Source organism: Hypanus sabinus, chromosome 4 (genome assembly GCF_030144855.1).
Source record: "Hypanus sabinus isolate sHypSab1 chromosome 4, sHypSab1.hap1, whole genome shotgun sequence".
Classification (NCBI taxonomy): Eukaryota; Metazoa; Chordata; class Chondrichthyes; order Myliobatiformes; family Dasyatidae; genus Hypanus; species Hypanus sabinus.
Window position 1 is genome coordinate 51,406,642 of NC_082709.1, and position 18,280 is coordinate 51,424,921.

An 18,280-nucleotide genomic window follows, 5' to 3' on the forward strand; every position below is an offset into this window, starting at 1 on the left:
ACATATGCTTTCTAAAGTTCCAATACCTTTTACATTCCAAGTTTCCTGAAGCTTGTTGCCCTCATCCATTGCTGGTCATGAATTCTGATTAGCTTGTCTTTAAATATGTCTGATATGGATTGACCACATAAACAGTTGTCCCCAATCTACTCTCCCCATCTGTTACCCAATTTAGCATATTCCCCCAAACTCTAGATTAATTTTTATCCATAACTTTCTTAAAACTTAAGTAAGCACTCCTTCCCTGGCTGAACAATCAACATACTGCACTGTTTCAAGAAAGCTTCCAGGATGCCATAACAAAACCTTCCCCATATCAGCTTCTTGCACAAAGTAGGTCTCAAATCAATTTTAGGGAAATTAGTCATTGACAGCAACAATCTTGCTTCTTTCATGTTTCTGTGTACCGTATCTGTTCCACTATCTCCCACCTATAGTATAACTCCATCAGAGTAACTGCACTTTTCTCGTTTCTGCGTTCTACTCACATTGCCTCAATGCCTGAGCAATCCTGTGTGCCCTCCCTGAGCACAGCTGTAACATTCTCCTTGATCAATAATATATATTCACCAACCTCTTTTACAACCTTATAGTCTGAAATATCAGAATCCTGGGATGTTGAGCTGCCAGTCCTGTCCCTTTCAAGTCTCTGCAACGGCTACAACATGCATGTACTAATCCAGAGTCTAAGTTCATTTGCCTTACCCAATATACTCCTTGCATTGAAATGAACACACTTCAGCCCTTCAGGTCCATGGTGTGCATTAACCCCATGCCATGCTGGTTTAAACCTTCCTGAATGGCACTAGCATACCTCTCTGCAAGAATACAGATGCCCCTCCTGTTTAGGTGCAATCTTTCCTACCTTGTCTGGAAGAGAGTCCAGTGATTTATGAACCTGGAAACACTTCCCGTGCACCAGCTTCTTAAACATGAACATGCAAAACTGCACTACTTGGCTTGCTGGCATGTGTCATAGGGAGAGATTCAAGGATTGTAATCCTGGAGATATTGCTTACTACCTTTCTAACCTTCTCCTTCTTCCTATGTTGTTAGTTCCAACATAGACCACAACTCCTGGCTGCTCAGCCTCCCTTTACAGGATGTAGTGTGTCCATTCAGAGACATTCTTGGTCCTTCATCAGGGAGGCAAAATACCATTGTGGAGTCTTGGTCAGGGCTATAGAAATGCCAGTTTGGGCTTTTAACTAGCAATCACCATTATTATTGCTCACCTAGACTTTTCCAGAACATGCTGTACCAGTCATAGCACCATGCCTCTGGCTGCTGCTGCCATTTCCCTCAGGATGTTACTCCACACTTGACACACCCATAACAATACCAAAAATAGCATGCTTGCCTGAGATGGGGCAGCTACAGGAGCCTAACACTCACTCATTTATCTAGCCAAACATTGGTATGACTACCTCCTCGAAACACTGTCCCCTCTGCATTCTCCTTGAAGTCCAATTCATCCATGTAGTCTAGGAGTAGCTACAGCTGCATACATTTATGGAGACATAGACCACCCAACTGCTCGATTGCCCACCTCTCACAGTCGGAGCACGCTGCTCCACTGACTCCCATTACAGTCCCTTCACTACACTAGCTAAATTAAGAAAAAGGAAATATCTTACTCTTGCCTTACCTTAATGTTGCTCACCCTTCTCAGTGAAGCCTGGTGTTTAAAGTTGACACTTTGACCTCAAAGTCCCACTTGGTGACGCAATAATATCAGCGCCGGCCTCCAGAGCGAAGGTTCCCCAGTTTGAATCAAAGTCGGGTTGAGCGTCGAGCTAGCAACTCGGCCTCGTAAAAACAAGAATAGCTTGCTATGGAAACACCGTCAGGACAGTGCCCCGATAACTCCACTGCCGAGTTAAGGGCTAATTCTTCTTCTTTGACCTCAACAGCAGTACTTCCATCTCAAAACAGCTCTTCTCAAATAGCTGCTCTGCTGAAGGCCACCTTCTTTTTATTTGCTGCTAAGACTGTTGAGAGTTCTCCTTTGCTAATGGAGAACAGCAAATGTTACATCGGTTTTAAAAAGGGAGGTGGATAAACCCGTCAACAAGGCTGCGAAATCAGTAACTGCTGTGGAATAAGCATTTAGGGAATTTTAACAGAATGAATTGAGATTCAGAAATAAATTGGCCAACAAATTAATTTTAGCAGGAATCGACTAAAACAAGTTCTGTCTGACAAATATGACATACTCCAAAAGTGTTAATGAGAATTATGTGGCTGATGCAAGGTATATTGACTTATTGATTGACAAAGTACTACTGCAAGCTACAAAAACTAAAGCCAAGATGAGTAAAGGGTTATTAAGATTACTTCTCTTTTAAGTACCCATGATCTGGACTTGGTTACAAAGGACACAGTTTCATAGTGCAAATGACATGAAACTCAGTAACAAGTCAGGTTATGACAGACTAGTTAAAATAGACTTGAATTGAGCAGATACATACAGTAGGTGATGCAACTCATAGACAAAAGTACAAAATGGTGCATTTCATTGTAAGAATTAAAGATAATATAAAATGAATTGAACAATTTTAAGAGGGATGCATTAACAGAAATACCTGGTTGTCTTTGCTCACAAATTGAAATTCTATTTAAGTAAAAAATGGAATAATCATTTCTACTTGAAACAAATTTATAAAATTACTGTTGCTGGAAATCTAAAATAACAGCAGAAAAATGCTATAAATACTCAGCACTTCATACTATACTTACCCACAGAGGGGGACTGATCTGAGTACTTCATCATTTTCTCTTTTTATAAAGCATTGATTAGGCCTCAGCATGAGCTAAAGGTTCAATAACTGAGTACCAAGTTTCAGGATGTCAAATTTACTGTGAGGGTGCAATTACCATAAAAAGTACAAAATATAACAAACATGACAAAAGACTTCAGCCTCCAGAGACAGCTTTGAAACTGAAGTTATTATCCTTAAAACAGAGCAGGTTAAGATAACATTTAATAGAAACAGTCAACGTCATCACTGATTTTAATAAGACGCTAGCCTCGGTGGCTTAGTGGTGTGGAGTCATGTGAGATTCCATCTTGAAGCTGCAAAGATTGAAGCATCGAGGGATCAGCAATGGCTCCCAACAGAGATGGTCAGCAGCCAGATCAGCAAGATCGAACCCTGGTCAGCAATAACTCTTTATGGAAGGGCTGAGCTCGTGTGGCTGCTTTCCTCATATGCAGAAGAAAAAATATTCGATATTCTAAGATTTATGGGATTATTAGACTGTACTTTATATTGGTTTCCTTCAGTTTTTCAGTTCTTTCTTTCTTGTGGACTGGTGGGTTGAAGAATTTTTTGTGTGTGAGGGGGGTGGGGATTTGTTGCTACTGTTGCAACTTTTCTGAGGGTTGAGGATTGTTACTGTTGTTTTTTTCTGCAAATGAGGGGGTTGGGATTGTTATTGTCGCTGTTTTTATCTGGGAGCGAAGGGGTTGGGCATTGTTATTGTCACTGTTTTTCTCTGCAGGTGAGGGGGATCAGGGATCATTATTGTCGCCGATTTTTCTTTAAGGCAAGAGGAGGATTTTGGGGTCTGCAAGTTTTTGTCTCTTTTCTTTTTCATGCCGGTTTTGGGGTGAGGGGGGGGGGGGTTGATGGCTTTTCTGTTATCAACACCCATGGTCTTCCTGTACTTAATGGCTATCTGGAGTAGATTAATATTAGAGTTGTATTGTACATGTATAGTTTGACAATACAATTAACCATTGAACCTTTAGGATGCTTGTCTCTCTGTTCATTATCCAACAGAACATGATTTAAATGCAGTTAAAATCCTCTATCGCTCCCCTGATTTTTTATATATTTTATATATATATATAAAAAATGGATAATATGCATTTTATGCTCAACATTTACAGATGATAGGAACTGGGCAAATGCTGTTTATTCATTTCCCTAGATGCTGCATCACCTGTAGAGTTCCTCCAGCATTTTGTGTGTGCTGTTCTACAGTACAAAACCGTTTTTGTCAGAATTTTCATAGACATCAATTTTCAGACCACTAAGTTTGCAAAGGAGTCCAACACAACTCTCAGACAGTGCAAGTGTAATCTCTCAAACGAAAAATGTGTAATACTTCAGACTGCATCATTTACAGAAAATTTAACAAATGTTTGTGCTCCCATGCCAGAAACCAAAGAGTGATTTATGTTGGTGAGTCATGCATACATCAACTCACTGAACAGTGTAAGGATTATCTGAAATTACTCCCCACATTCAAAGATGTTCCCTTTGAGAAGCTATCACCATGCAACTTTAGTTAAAAAAAATGAAGGTGAAATTTCAGAAACCAGGCAATTAAAGTACAAGACAGAGGTTTTGCTTTGAGATAGAAAATAAGAATAAGCAGGTCATATTTAAGTTGCTACAAGTGAACCACTACAATGCCATTACTTGAGCACAACTGGTTATAAAACAAATCAATCGTTAGATTAAGGAACTACGTGTCATAACAGTCTGTTATTGACAAATCTAGGCAGGAAAGTAAAATGTGTGACTATAAAAAGTGGTGGTAGATAAAGCCCCATCCATGATGGAATACTAAAATCTATTTTACCAGAAGAATGAAAAAAGATTCTTTTTAAAGCAGGAAGAAACATAAAAATTGGCACACCCAGGGATATCAGATCTCTTGTATATGAATAAGGTTATATTACTTGCTATTCATGCATGAAATAGGTATAATGTCAGTCACTTTATATATGACCCTTCGTGGGCATATGTACAGCATTAATCTTATCACCTCAGGAAGAATATCCGTACTTACCTTATGAGACTGTTCTTTTCTCCCAGGAATCCAGAAATAACAAGCCTTTGTTCTCCGGAGTTTAAAGAGTGAGAGCTGATATCGTGCAGGGCCTATATTCTTGACAGCTATAAGCCCTACTCCTGTTTCTTACAAGTCTGTAATACTTATGATGAGGAAAAACTAGGAAGATGGAATAAACACCAGAAATATGAAGATGGTTGAAATTGTTAATGGCATATTTGCCTTTGGATACACCTGATCAAAACTTGAGGTAACTGAAAATATTTCGAAGAGATTAGGCCTAATGAATCAACTAGTCTCCTGCTATCTGCTTAAATATCCATGAAATATGATTGATTGTAGTGACTATTTGGTTAATTTCAATACCCCACTTCAGTTAAGTCTCCACTCAATAGGTTGAAACTGAAAGTTCACTCAATACATTTAGACTGAATGCAGTCTTTTCATTCTTATACACGAGTACCAACTTTATCCCCCAAAGATAAAAGATTTAAGTATTGCTTCAGCACATTAAATCCATTGCCTATCAGCATAAAATACAAAGTAGAGCTTTCCAAAATGTATTCAAAGTTAATGTCCACACATTACTCTAGAACCAAGATAAGAATAACTTCTAAAGAAAAAAATCCTTCTCATTTAGTATAATTTAGCCTGTTAACCATGCACATCATGGAAAAAATCCTTCCCCTCCCCCCAAGACAGAGAACCTAGTGCGTGACCGTATAATGTGGATTTTTGTTTGTTTTTCTGAACAAATAGTCCAAATCAGAGGATAAACTCAAAACAGAGCAGGAAGTTCTAGACTCCATAATGTTGCCTTCCCTGAAAGTCAGTCAGTGGAATTCAAAGAATAAAAAGGTTTACTTTGTAGAAAACACTGGATAGTCCCTGGAGGGCCTTTAATTTAATGACATTGATATTTACAAGTACATTCAAGATTAAGTTAAAGTCTGCTGGAAATTTCTGTTGGTCTCCGTCACCCTGAAGGCAATAAACCAACATGGCTGGGCTTTCTCTCTCATTTGTTGATGGTAGTTTGTCAGTTCTCAAGGAAGGCCACGTAGTCAGTTAGTCTGGCCAACTGTTGTTCATTAGGAATCTGTGGTACTGGAGGAGGTTCTGTTAAAATTTTAAAAAAGTAAAAGAATCATTTTAAATACTCATGTAACTACTGCCATTTACATGTAGACTCAAACAAATCGATATATTCTAAATGGCTGCTCAGATAAATCACCATAAGCACAAGGAGAAACAAGTACTTGGATAAATAGGAAAGGCTAATCAAACAGGAAAAGAAGTATGTTCCCCTTGCTTTGATGACTGATTATTTGCTTTTCTTTACAAGAATAAAAAAAACTCCTTGAAATAATAAAATAAATTTCATCTGTAAAACATCTGTTGAATGACAACACATTAGATGCTGAAGGAAAATCTTATAAACATTATTTTAAAATCATCCACTGGAAATCTATTTTCAAACGTCACACTGAAGTTACCAAGTAAAATTGAGAAGGTGTGTTCTTCAGTGGATTTCTTTACAGCCAACCAACGAAATGTGACACCAGAACGCAACCATAGATCAAATATATTAAAAATAAAGTGGACTATTTCTGTAAAACCACCTTGGGAGAATAGCTTACACAAAAAGTAATTTTTCTATTTCAGAAAGGCAGAAGGAGAAAGGCCTATTTAAAAATCCTGTTCAAAAACTGACTCCCTTGAGGAAAAAAAGAACAAGAACACCACCTACCGGTTTTTTTGGGTACAACCATTCGTGTAGAAGGATCAGCCTGCCACCCTTGTTCTAATACAGCTGGAATCAGAATAGCAGTAGATTGAACATTGGAAAGCTTGAAAATACCAAATGGATCATTTTTCCTTTTGTTTTACACTATTTTTACAATTATAACTAAAATATTAATATTAAACCATTACAGAAATGCAATTAATTTTGCAAAATCTAGAGCCACACATAGAACCCGCAATGTAAAATGAATTCTTTTCTACTTTGACTTTTCTGCAAATCACTTTAAATTTGATTACACAACTTTCTGCCAGTAGAAACAGTTTTGCTTATTTTACTATCAAAACCTTTCTGAACTCTGAATAGGCCAGCTTAATTTTTTTCTTTCATCGTCGCCTACCTATTGAGGAAAAAAAACTCCCAGCTTTTATTGTCACCTGATATGTTGGAGTTTCTCATCCCAATACAATTCTCAAATCTCTTTTGGACATTGAGGCCTTGACATACTTCCTAAGCTACGACACTGGAATTGGACAGACAACTTAACAAATGATTCATGCTTTCTTCATAAACCCAAAGATTTTTACCATTTCAAACAGAATACAGCACCGGATCAGACCTTTCAGCCATCAATATTCCCTCTAAATTTATAATGACCATTATGTGCAGTTTTTAGCCCAGTGACAACATGTGCGCATTGAACAATCTTCTTCAATAAAAATAGTATAAATAAGCCTGTTCTAAAATCTGCAGACAAATCATCACAAACTCCACATTGTCAACAGAAACCAGAAAAGGAAATGTGATTGTGGATGATCGTGAAATACACTTAACAAGCCAATGAGGGTGACACAAAGAGGGGGCAATATGCAGATACTGGAAATCCCAGCAGCACACACAAAATGCTAAAGGAACTCAGAAGGCCAGGCAGCATCTATGGAAAGTAAACAGCTGACGTTTTGGGCCGAGCTTTTTCATCAGGACTGGGGAAAAAAAGATTAGAAGTTAACCTTTCATCTTTACTTCCAGGCCTGATGAAGGGTCTCAGCCTGAAACGTTGATTGTTTACTCTTTTCCATAGATGTTGCCTGGCCTACTGAGGTAGCGGGTGCCAACCTTTTGTGCGCAGTCTGAATTCCTTTGTGTGCTAGTAGCAAAAGATATGTGCGCGCATACACGTGCACACCTTGGATGGAACATTGTCGGCCACCCATGTCTACGCCAACGATTATATTTAGAAAACTGATATCTTTACAGACTTCGACACTTTGTGGACATCAATTACCATAGCCGTTATTATATCCACCTTAAAACTGACTTCTTTATCTTATGTTCTCTCAATGGTTTTTCCTTAAAAAGTGAACCACTCCCATCAGAAAATCAGAGATTATCACTTCTATCTTAATTATCATCAATTTTGTATAAAAGCTGTCATTTTCCTTAAATCACATGGGATTGAAATTTACTAATGTTTTTACCAGGTATTTCTTCAAAGGCATTTGAAAAGTTCCATTCAGAACATCAACCTTCTGTGTTTATTTTACCACCATCCATCCAAAAAGAGAAAAAAACTGGAGGGTACCTGACACTTGGAACACCACCAACATACTCACCACCATTTGAATTAAAGTTGAGTCAAAAAAATTGAGTTAAAATTGTACAAGGCATTGGTGAGGCCAAATATCGAGTATTGTGTACAGTTCTGGTCACTGAATTATAGGAAAGATGTCAGCAAAATAGAGAGAGTACAAAGGAGATTTACTAGAATGTTACCTGGGTTTCAGCACCTAAGTTACAGAGAAAGGTTGAACAAGTTAGGTCTTTATTCTTTGGAGCGTAGAAGGTTGAGGGGGGACTTGATAGAGGTATTTAAAATTATGAGGGGGATAGGTACAGTTGACGTAGATAGGCTTTTTCCATTGAGAGTAGGGGAGATTCAAACAAGAGGACATGAGTTGAGAGTTAAGGGGCAAAAGTTTAGGGGTAACACGAGGGGGAACTTCTTTACTCAGAGAGTGGTAGCTGTGTGAAATGAGCTTCCGGTAGAAGTGGAAGAGGCAGGTTCAATTTTGTCATTTAAAAAAAAATTGGATAGGTATATGGACAGGAAAGGAATGGAGGGTTATGGGCTGAGTGCAGATCGGTGGGACTAAGTGAGAGTAAGTGTTCGACACGGATTAGAAGGGCCGAGATGGCCTGTTTCCGTGCTGTAATTGTTATATGGTTATAAAGATGTGAACACATCAGCCCAAGTAACACAGAATGGATTTATTTTTATTATACATAACAATACTTAAATGTTCAGTAATTCATGCATGATTTAGGATCAGAACATGATGGATGAAGCAGTTTACATAGACCTAGAGTTCACATTGAGCAGCAACGGCTAAGAAACAAGAGTAAAACCAAATGTCCAAATAGGACATACATGGTAAATGGTAGGGCATTGAAGAATGCAGTAGAACAGAGTGATCTAGGAATAATGGTGCATAGTTCCCTGAAGGTGGAATCTCATGTGGATAGGGTGGTGAAGAAAGCTTTTGGTATGTTGGCCTTTATAAATCAGAGCATTAAGTATAGAAGTTGGGAAGTAATGTTAAAATTGTACAAGACATTGGTAAGGCCAAATTTGGAGTATTGCATACAGTTCTGGTCACCAAATTATAGGAAAGATGTCAACAAAATAGAGAGAGTACAGAGACGATTTACTAGAATCCGCCTACCAAGAGAGATGAGGTGGAGTACAGGGCTACGGTGGGAAACTTTGTCACATGGTGTGAGCAGAATCATCTGCAGCTTAATGTGAAAAAGACTAAGGAGCTGATGGTGGACCTGAGGAGGGCTAAGGCACCAGTGACCCCTGTTTCCATCCAAGGGGTCAGTGTGGACATGGTGGAGGATTACAAATACCTTACAAATACTCAGTGTCAAAGAACACTGAAGCTGTCCACAAGCAGGGTCAGAGTCGTCTCTACTTCCTGAGGAGACTGAGGTCCTTTAACATCTGCCGGACGATGCTGAGGACGTTCTACAAGTCTGTGGTGGCCAATGCTATCATGTTTGCTATTGTGTGCTGGGGCAGCAAGCTGAGGGTAGCAGACACCAACAGAATCAACAAACTCATTCGTAAGGCCAGTGATGTTGTGGGGGTGGAACTGGACTCTGACAGTGGGATCTGAAAAGAGGATGCTGTCTAAGTTGCGTGCCATCTTGGACCCATCCACTCCATAATGTACTGGTTAGGCACAGGAGTACGTTCAGCCAGAGACTCATTCCACCAAGATGCAACACTGAGCATCATAGGAAGTCATTCCTGCCTGTGGCCATCAAACTTTACAACTCCTCCCTCGGAGTGTCAGACACCCTGAGCCAATAGGCTGATCCTGGACTTATTTCCACTTGGAATAATTAACTTAGTATTATTAAATTACTTATGGTTTTATATTGCTATATTTCTATACTATCCTTGGTTGGTGCGACTGTAACGAAACCCAATTTCCCTCGGGATCAATAAAGTATGTCTGTCTGTCTGTCTGTCAAATATTACCTGGGTTTCAGCACCTAAGTTATAGGGAAAGATTGAACAAGTTAGGTCTTTATTCTTTGGAGCGTAGAAGGTTGAGGGGGGGACTTGATAGAGGTATTTAAAATTATGAGGGGGATAGATAGAGTTGACATGGATAGGCTTTTTCCATTGAGAGTAGGGGAGATGCAAACAAGAGGACGTGAGTTGAGACTTAAGGGGCAAAAGTTTAAGGGTAACATGAGGGGGAAATTTCCTTAATCAGAGAGTGGTAGCTGTGTGGAATGAGCTTCCAGTAGAAGTGGTAGAGGCAGGTTCGGTATTGTCATTTAAAACAAAATTGGATAGGTATATGGACAGGAAAGGAATGGAGGGTTATGGGCTAAGTGCAGGTAGGTGAGAGTAAGCGTTCGGCACGGACTAGAAGGGCCGAGATGGCCTGTTTCCGTGCTGTAATTGTTATATGGTTAAGACTAGATTCATTGCAGAGCTATGTCTAGACGCATTTCAGAAATCAGTGAAATGTTACCTTTAACAGCATCTTCCACCGGAAGCCCTACAAAGGCTGCAAGGTCATCAGCACTAATTGAGGTGTATGCTTGAGCAACAAGACCGAAGGCACGTCGTCTTGTAGCATCTGAAAAAGTAAATTAACAGCTAAGAAACTGCTCATCAGTTGTATATCTTCAGCAAAAGTCAGTTTGTTCTAATGTAAAAGTACTATTCACCAAGCTAAAGTAAGGTGAAACTCAAAATGTAACTGATCTCAGTGTAGGAGCCATGCATCTTCTTTCTATCTGCATTGTATTCTGTGTTGCAAGTTTATTATGTTTATTATGGAAGCCATCCACGTGGCTGGGGGCATGGTAAAAGTGAAGGGAATAAATTACATGTTTATGTTTTGTTCTGGACAGTCTATAACTGGGGATCACACTAGGTGTCATATCTTTTGTCAACCGCTTAACTTCACTTGATTACATTGGCAATCACTTAACTATACTTCTCTTAACTCTGCTTAAGTATGTTCAATGTTGCTAGTTATATGTAACCCCCTGGGTCGCCTCAGGCTCGCTCAGCTCATTCTTGTCTAGGGGGAGCAGCCTCTGGCCCCGCCAAACTGGGTAATCAGCTGGTGTGGATGCTGTGTGATGTCCCCGCCTCGCCCAAAAACAGACAGTACGCTATATGCGATTAAATGAGTACAATTTATAAAGGTTACTATAACTAAGTGATTAATAACGATACAGTATATATGAAGAGAAAATTAAAGAAAAGGCGCCAAACTTATCAAAGTCCAAACCACTTCGTGCACAACCGTTGGAGCTCAATTACTGAAGTCTTCTGGCCACCATTCGATCCCCTCCGAACTCCTCGACTCGCAGCTCAGGACCCTCCGAACTCCTCGACTCTCCAAACAGCTCAGGACCCTCCGAGTGGTCAACCAAACACATCTAGCTTCATCCCCCCCCCCCCCTCGGAGAATCTCCCGGCCTCGGACCCCCCCTTTGGGGTCCGATCCTCGCCCAGCTTAGAGCATTGCGTCCTCTCTCTCGACCCCCTCGCGCCGATCTGCCCAAAAGCCCGCCAACAAAAGCTTACAGACTCAGAAGAAAGAACATTAATCCCCATTTGGTTTACAAAGGAATACCATTCTCGTTATCAGTAAATTAGCATTCCTGCTAGTTAACAAAAAGAAGAAACCCTCTTTACACTCTCCCTCCACCAAATAAAAGTCATGTCCTCATGACTACTTCCAGATCAACTTTCAGGTTTTGCACTTCATTTGAACTGTCAATGGTCATCTTCAGGTTCCCTTCAAGCTTCCGCTTCTCTCTTCTGAGATTCATCTGTAATTTCTTCACCTCCACAAACTCCCCTCTCCGGGTTCTCAGTTTGCTATTACCCTCAGTCAGACAACATTCTCTCCAACTTGTAAGTCTTCCGAATGGTTCCAGATCACTTTCTCCAGAATCTCCGTCTTCATTTCAAACTGGATTCCGTAGAGATAGTCTCTCACGAGCTGTGACCTTCGCCAGCCCTGGCACGTGTCCCGAAAACAGTTTAACTCGGTAGTTCTCAGCTGCTCCTGCAACGACCTCACTTCATATTCTCCTGAGGCAAATCCAAATACCAATAGATCATCCACATACACCAAAACTCCAAACGCCTCCACATCCCCTATGGTCTTCCACCTGCCCAGCAGGAAGGTTGCAAGGGCTCCAGATATGCCCTGTGGCATCTTTTCAGACCCGAAGACTCCTAGGGAATTTATAACGGCCATCTTCTCCTTGTTGGCCCCACTCATCGGGATCTGGCAACATCCACTCCTCAGATCCAGCACCTTAAACCACTTCACACCACTCAGACAGGCCATCGCCTCTCTGGCCCTCAGGGCCATATTCTGGTCACTGACAGTGCACCTCTTCAACGCAATATAATCCATACACACGCTGCCTACATCTTCCACGGCTGTAGGGGCCAGTCGCCGCAACCTCTCTCTCTCCGAGGTGTCTTCAGCAGTCAACTCCCCTCCCTTGTGGTATTTCGCAGCGTCCACGAAGAGGGTCTCACCCTCAGATACTTCCCCCAGGCCGTACCACCACTGGCTCTTGTTTGAATTCGGTATCAGCCCAATGCTGCTACACACGTCCGCACAAGCAGCTCGAAACCCTGGGTGCATCGACAATGCCTCCAAACAGCGCTCACCCGCCTCCTCCGGGCAGGCCCCCAAGCGCACCAACAGGATATTGGTTCTCTCTAGAACAGAAACGCTGCCAGTCTCAACAGGGTCCGGACACATCAGCATTAACGATTCATGAACCTCAGTCTCCCCCACATTTGCCTCTAAGAACTCCATTTTCACTGACCAACAACCGTCGTCTGGATAATCACCGGCACTGGTACCCCGAATCTCCAGTGTCCTCAATGTTGTCAAGGGTAAATGCTTCCAATAACGGTTATGAAACAAACTGTACAGCAACTTCACCGGCGCCCCGGTGCCGAGGATGGCTTTAACTTGACTTCCATCCATCTGTAACAACACCTGTGCGCATGGCCCCTCTAAGCCTTCAGGAATAGGGTCTGTTCCTTTCGGGAGTTCCTTGGTACATTGCTGGGAACGTGATCCCGGACGAGCCCCCACAATGTAACCCCCTGGGTCGCCTCAGGCTCGCTCAGCTCATTCTTGTCTAGGGGGAGCAGCCTCTGGCCCCGCCAAACTGGGTAATCAGCTGGTGTGGATGCTGTGTGATGTCCCCGCCTCGCCCAAAAACAGACAGTACGCTATATGCGATTAAATGAGTACAATTTATAAAGGTTACTATAACTAAGTGATTAATAACGATACAGTATATATGAAGAGAAAATTAAAGAAAAGGCGCCAAACTTATCAAAGTCCAAACCACTTCGTGCACAACCGTTGGAGCTCAATTACTGAAGTCTTCTGGCCACCATTCGATCCCCTCCGAACTCCTCGACTCGCAGCTCAGAACCCTCCGAACTCCTCGACTCTCCAAACAGCTCAGGACCCTCCGAGTGGTCAACCAAACACATCTAGCTTCATCCCCCCCCCCCCTCGGAGAATCTCCCGGCCTCGGACCCCCCCTTTGGGGTCCGATCCTCGCCCAGCTTAGAGCATTGCGTCCTCTCTCTCGACCCCCTCGCGCCGATCTGCCCAAAAGCCCGCCAACAAAAGCTTACAGACTCAGAAGAAAGAACATTAATCCCCATTTGGTTTACAAAGGAATACCATTCTCGTTATCAGTAAATTAGCATTCCTGCTAGTTAACAAAAAGAAGAAACCCTCTTTACATATACTTTCCTAAATTTCACTGCTTCAAGACTGCATGCCTTGCTAGTTGCTAATAAGGGATCGAATACATTTCTTTGACTTTTTGGAATATTATTATTGGATTTATCTGAGGGTGTGTCATATGGCATACTGGATATCTCCTTGTGCTCAGTCCTTAGCAGTGCCGTTGCTTTGTTCGATTTTCTGTTACATTTTGTCAACGAAAGATTTTGACAGAATCAGAATCAAGTTTAATATCACCAGTATATGTTGTAATATTTATTAGCTTTGCGGCAGCAGTACAATGCAATACATGATAAATATAGAAAAAATTGATTGTAGTATGTAGTGTGTGTGTGTGTGCGCGCGCATGTATCTATTAAACAGCTAAATTAAAAAATATTGCAAAAACAGACAAAAAAGGAAATAGTGTTCATGGGTTCAATGACTATTTAGAAATCAGATGGCAGAGAAGAAACAGTTCTGGAATCACTGAGTGTGTGCCTTCAGGCTTCTGCACCTCCTTCCTGATGGTAACAATGAGAAGAGGGCATGCCCTGGGTGATGACGGTCCTTAATAATGGAAACTGCCTTTCTGAGACACCGCTCCCTGAAGAAGTTTTGGATACTATGGAGGCTAGTACCCATGATGGAGCTGACTAATTTTACAGCTTTCTGAAGTTGCTTACAATCCTGTTCCGTAGCCCCCTCCCTCCTTACTCATACGAGATAGTGATTCAGCCTGTCAGAATACTCTCCATGGTACATCTGTAGAAGTTTTTGAGTGTTTTAGGTTACAAACCAAATCTCCTCAAACTCCTAATGAAATATAGCTGTTGCCTTGCCTTTGTTATAGCTGCATCAATATGTTGGGACCAGGTTAGATTCTCAGGGATACTGACACCCAGGAACTTGAAATTGCTCACTCTCTCCATTTTTGATCCCTCTGTGAGGATTGGTTCATGTTCCCTCGTCTTACCCTTTCTGAAGCCCACAATCAGCTCTTTGGTCTTACTAACATTGAGTTAGGAAGTCGAGGATCCAATTGCAGAGGGAGGTGCAGAAGCCAGCATTTCGTAGCTTTCCAATCAGGACTGTAGGAATGATGGCACGAAATGCTAAGCTATAGTCAATGAACAGCATCCTGACATAGGTGGTTGTATTCTTCAGGCGATCTAAGGCCGTGTGAGGATTCACTGAGATTGCATCTGCTGTAGACTATCATGGCAATAGGCAAATTGTAGTGCGTCCATGTCCTTACTGAGGCAAGAGTTGACCATGACCATTAACCATGACCAACCTCTCAAAGCGTTTCATCACCGTAGACCTGAGTGCTACTGGACAATAGTCATTAAGGCAGCTTGCACTACTCTTTTGGGCACTGGTATAATTGTTGCCCTTTTGAAATAGGTGGGAACTTCTAGCCATAGCAGTGAGAGGTTGAAAATGTCTTTGAATACATCCACCTGTTGGTTGGCACAAGCTTGCAGAGCCTTACTAGGTATTCCATCAGGGCCTGCTACCTTGCGAGGGTGCACCTTCCAGAAGGTGCACAGCCTGAAGTCGGCCTCCAAGACAGAGATCACAGGGCCACCAGGTGCACGCTCATCCAGATTTGAAGATGAATCCCCGAATATAGTCCAGTCCACCAATTCAAAGCAATCCTACAAGCGTTCCTGTGCTTTCCTTGTTCATACCTTCTTGGTCGTCACTACTGGTGCTGCATTCTTCAGTCTCTGCCTATACTCAGGGAATAGAAGTACAGCCAGGTGATCAGACTTTCCGAAGTGCGGACATGGAGTAGCACAAAAGCACTCTTGATGGTGGTCTAACAGTGGTGCAGTATGTTGTTTCTTCTTGTATTACAAGTGATTTGTTGATGATAATTATTTAGTGACTTTTAAAGCTGGCCTGGTTAAAGTCCCCCAAAATGATGGGGAAGGCATCAGGGTGTGCTGTTACATGCATGCTGATCACATCGCTCAGATTATCTGGAGCATTGGCCAGAGGTGAAATGTACACTGAAATCTCCGGCAGCAGGAAAAATGGACAACACTTCATTGCGAGATATTCCAGGTATGATGAGGCCGTTTGGGACATCATTGACACATGTGCACCGAAAGGACTTTATCACAAGGCACAGACCTCCACCACTGCTTTTGAGAGACTCAACAGCTCTGTCGTGACAGTGTATAGTGAGCCTGTCAATCTGAATTGCTGCGTCCGGTATGGAAGGGGTTAGCCAGGATTCTGTGAAACAAAGAATACATGTGGTCCTAATGTCCCTCAAAAAAACACCATAGCTCTGAGATCTTTAATCTTATTTACCAGAGACTGTAATTCTGCCAAAAAGATAGTCAGTACTGGGAGTCGAGAACCTTGTTTTTTTTTAAACGCGCTTGTAGTCCCAAGTGATATTCTCGTTTCTGACGAGAAATCCTCCTTGCAAGGATAGTGTAGCCACAGTCAGCATTATTTCCTTCGGCTGTAAGCAGCAATAGATTGTTCATTCACATAAAAACATCTTTATTAATTATACAGAGTTTGGATGCAGTCCTGATTGTCAGCTGTAGCAAGCTGAAATGGGAATATTTAATCCTATTCTACAAGCTGCACTGCTTAGAGTTCGCCCTTCAAGGCGCCCCAAACAGTTATACCAAATGAACATCAGCATTTGCATATGTCGCTGAAATTAAAAGCACCACAACCAGGAGCAGCTTGTGGCAAGTAACAAACTTCTGTTGATTCCTGCTGTGTGTTTGGGATTGGAGCAATTTGGAATGGTCATCGCTGACCATAAGCTCTACAGTGTGGTGCTTGTCTAAGAGTTCATCACTCGGTTCTGTTGAAACACTGAAACATTTTGATTGCTGACATCTGAAGTGAATGCCGCTGTTTTGTCTGGTTCACGCATTTGGAAAACAATAGGAGTCAAGCTGAAAGCAGTGACATTGAAGTCAGGACTAGAAGAGAAATTTAGACTTACTTAGTAAGAGAACTTCTGATCTTTTTCAGTCCCGATACACGATAACCCACGCACATCCTCCCGTATACTTTAAATCATCTCCAGATTACTTATAATACCTAACACAATGTAAATGCTATGTAAAATGGTTGTTATACTGCATTGTTTAGGGAATAATGACAAGGAAAAAAGTCTGTATGTGCTCACACAACAAGCACTGGAAGAGCACTTCCGGGTTATCGCGATTCACGGTTGGTTGAATTTGTGCATGCGGAATCCGCGGATAAGGAGGGCCAACTGTATATGCAATGCTACATCACTGGTAGTAGGCAAAGGAGTGACAAAACTTATTCACAAATTTGCTCGAAAGCTAAAGGAAACAGCTTTACCAATACTGAGGCTACTGTAAAAATTACACTAAGCCCAGAACTAATAAAAGGAAAATTATCTCCTCAGCCAAAAGAGTTTGCCTGTTCAGCCAGGGTGAAAATACTTTGGATTCATGCTCTCAGCTGGAGAAAAAGGTTCAAAATGAGAAGATTACCTTGCTATAAGAAAATGGAGTCTGATTCAGTTGTTTGTGTATGGGACACATCAACAAGGATTACAGTATGCAGTGGCAAGCATTCCAACATGCTTCTTATTCACTCTGATGAAAAGGATGCAGATTCAAAACAAGCTATGAAAGAATCAAACACATCAGCAAGTAATGGGCTAGCAATTATAACTGCAAACTTTCTATGATTCCCGTTCAGATGAGAAGGGTAACAAGACAGTGGTAACTTATGCTTTCCTAGATCAAGGAAGTACAGCAGTGTTCTGCACAATGAGCTTCATGTAAAAGCTCAACCTGACAGTTAACGGAACTTCAGTTTTGTGCTTGGTTGAGCTTTGATAGAAGCGATTCAAGATAGATTTCCCTGAATGCAGTCAAGAGGGACAGACTGGTTTGGCAGAAGAGCACAATCCAGAATAGACTACTTACCAAAAGAGGATATTTATGTAAATGTTGAGATTTTATGTCTCCTATGTCTTAGGAGCATCTAGTTGTAATAATGAGGAGGTTGGAATGTAGGAGCCATATATCTGTTCTCCATTGCCTAGTGTTACACGCTTATTATATTTGTTATGGTAAACAGTTACCAGTGGGGGAAATGGTAAAAGAGAAGGGAATAAGTTACATCTGCCTTTATGCTTATTTCATGGCCATTTGTGGCATGGGACCGGCGGAGGTCATATCTTTGCTGACCACTTAATATCGCTTCAAGATTGTATGTTGCTAATAGCCAGTAAATGACAGAAATAAGGAATACAACCCTTTCGAATAATAATTTCATAGGAGATGAGGGTAGTCATGCAAGTATAACATCCCTGTCTGGGATCACAGGCTAATGGCAATTGTTTAGATTTTAGATTAGTTTTTGCCACTACAGGCATACTCAAATCTATAAA

General features: G+C 41.4%; 1 protein-coding gene across 1 annotated transcript in view; it reads right to left on the minus strand.

The window, feature by feature from the left end:
* Window positions 1-5,679: 5,679 nt before the first annotated feature.
* The window catches only part of cops8 (COP9 signalosome subunit 8), a 32,076-nt gene continuing 19,475 nt past the window's right edge, over window positions 5,680-18,280 (minus strand). Inside the window, exons 5-7 of the mRNA XM_059967067.1 lie at window positions 10,603-10,710; window positions 6,557-6,619; window positions 5,680-5,925 (exon numbers count right to left, since the gene is read on the minus strand). Coding sequence (XP_059823050.1) covers window positions 5,846-5,925; window positions 6,557-6,619; window positions 10,603-10,710 — 251 coding nt within the window. The 3' untranslated portion in view covers window positions 5,680-5,845. The remainder of the gene's footprint in view (window positions 5,926-6,556; window positions 6,620-10,602; window positions 10,711-18,280) is intronic.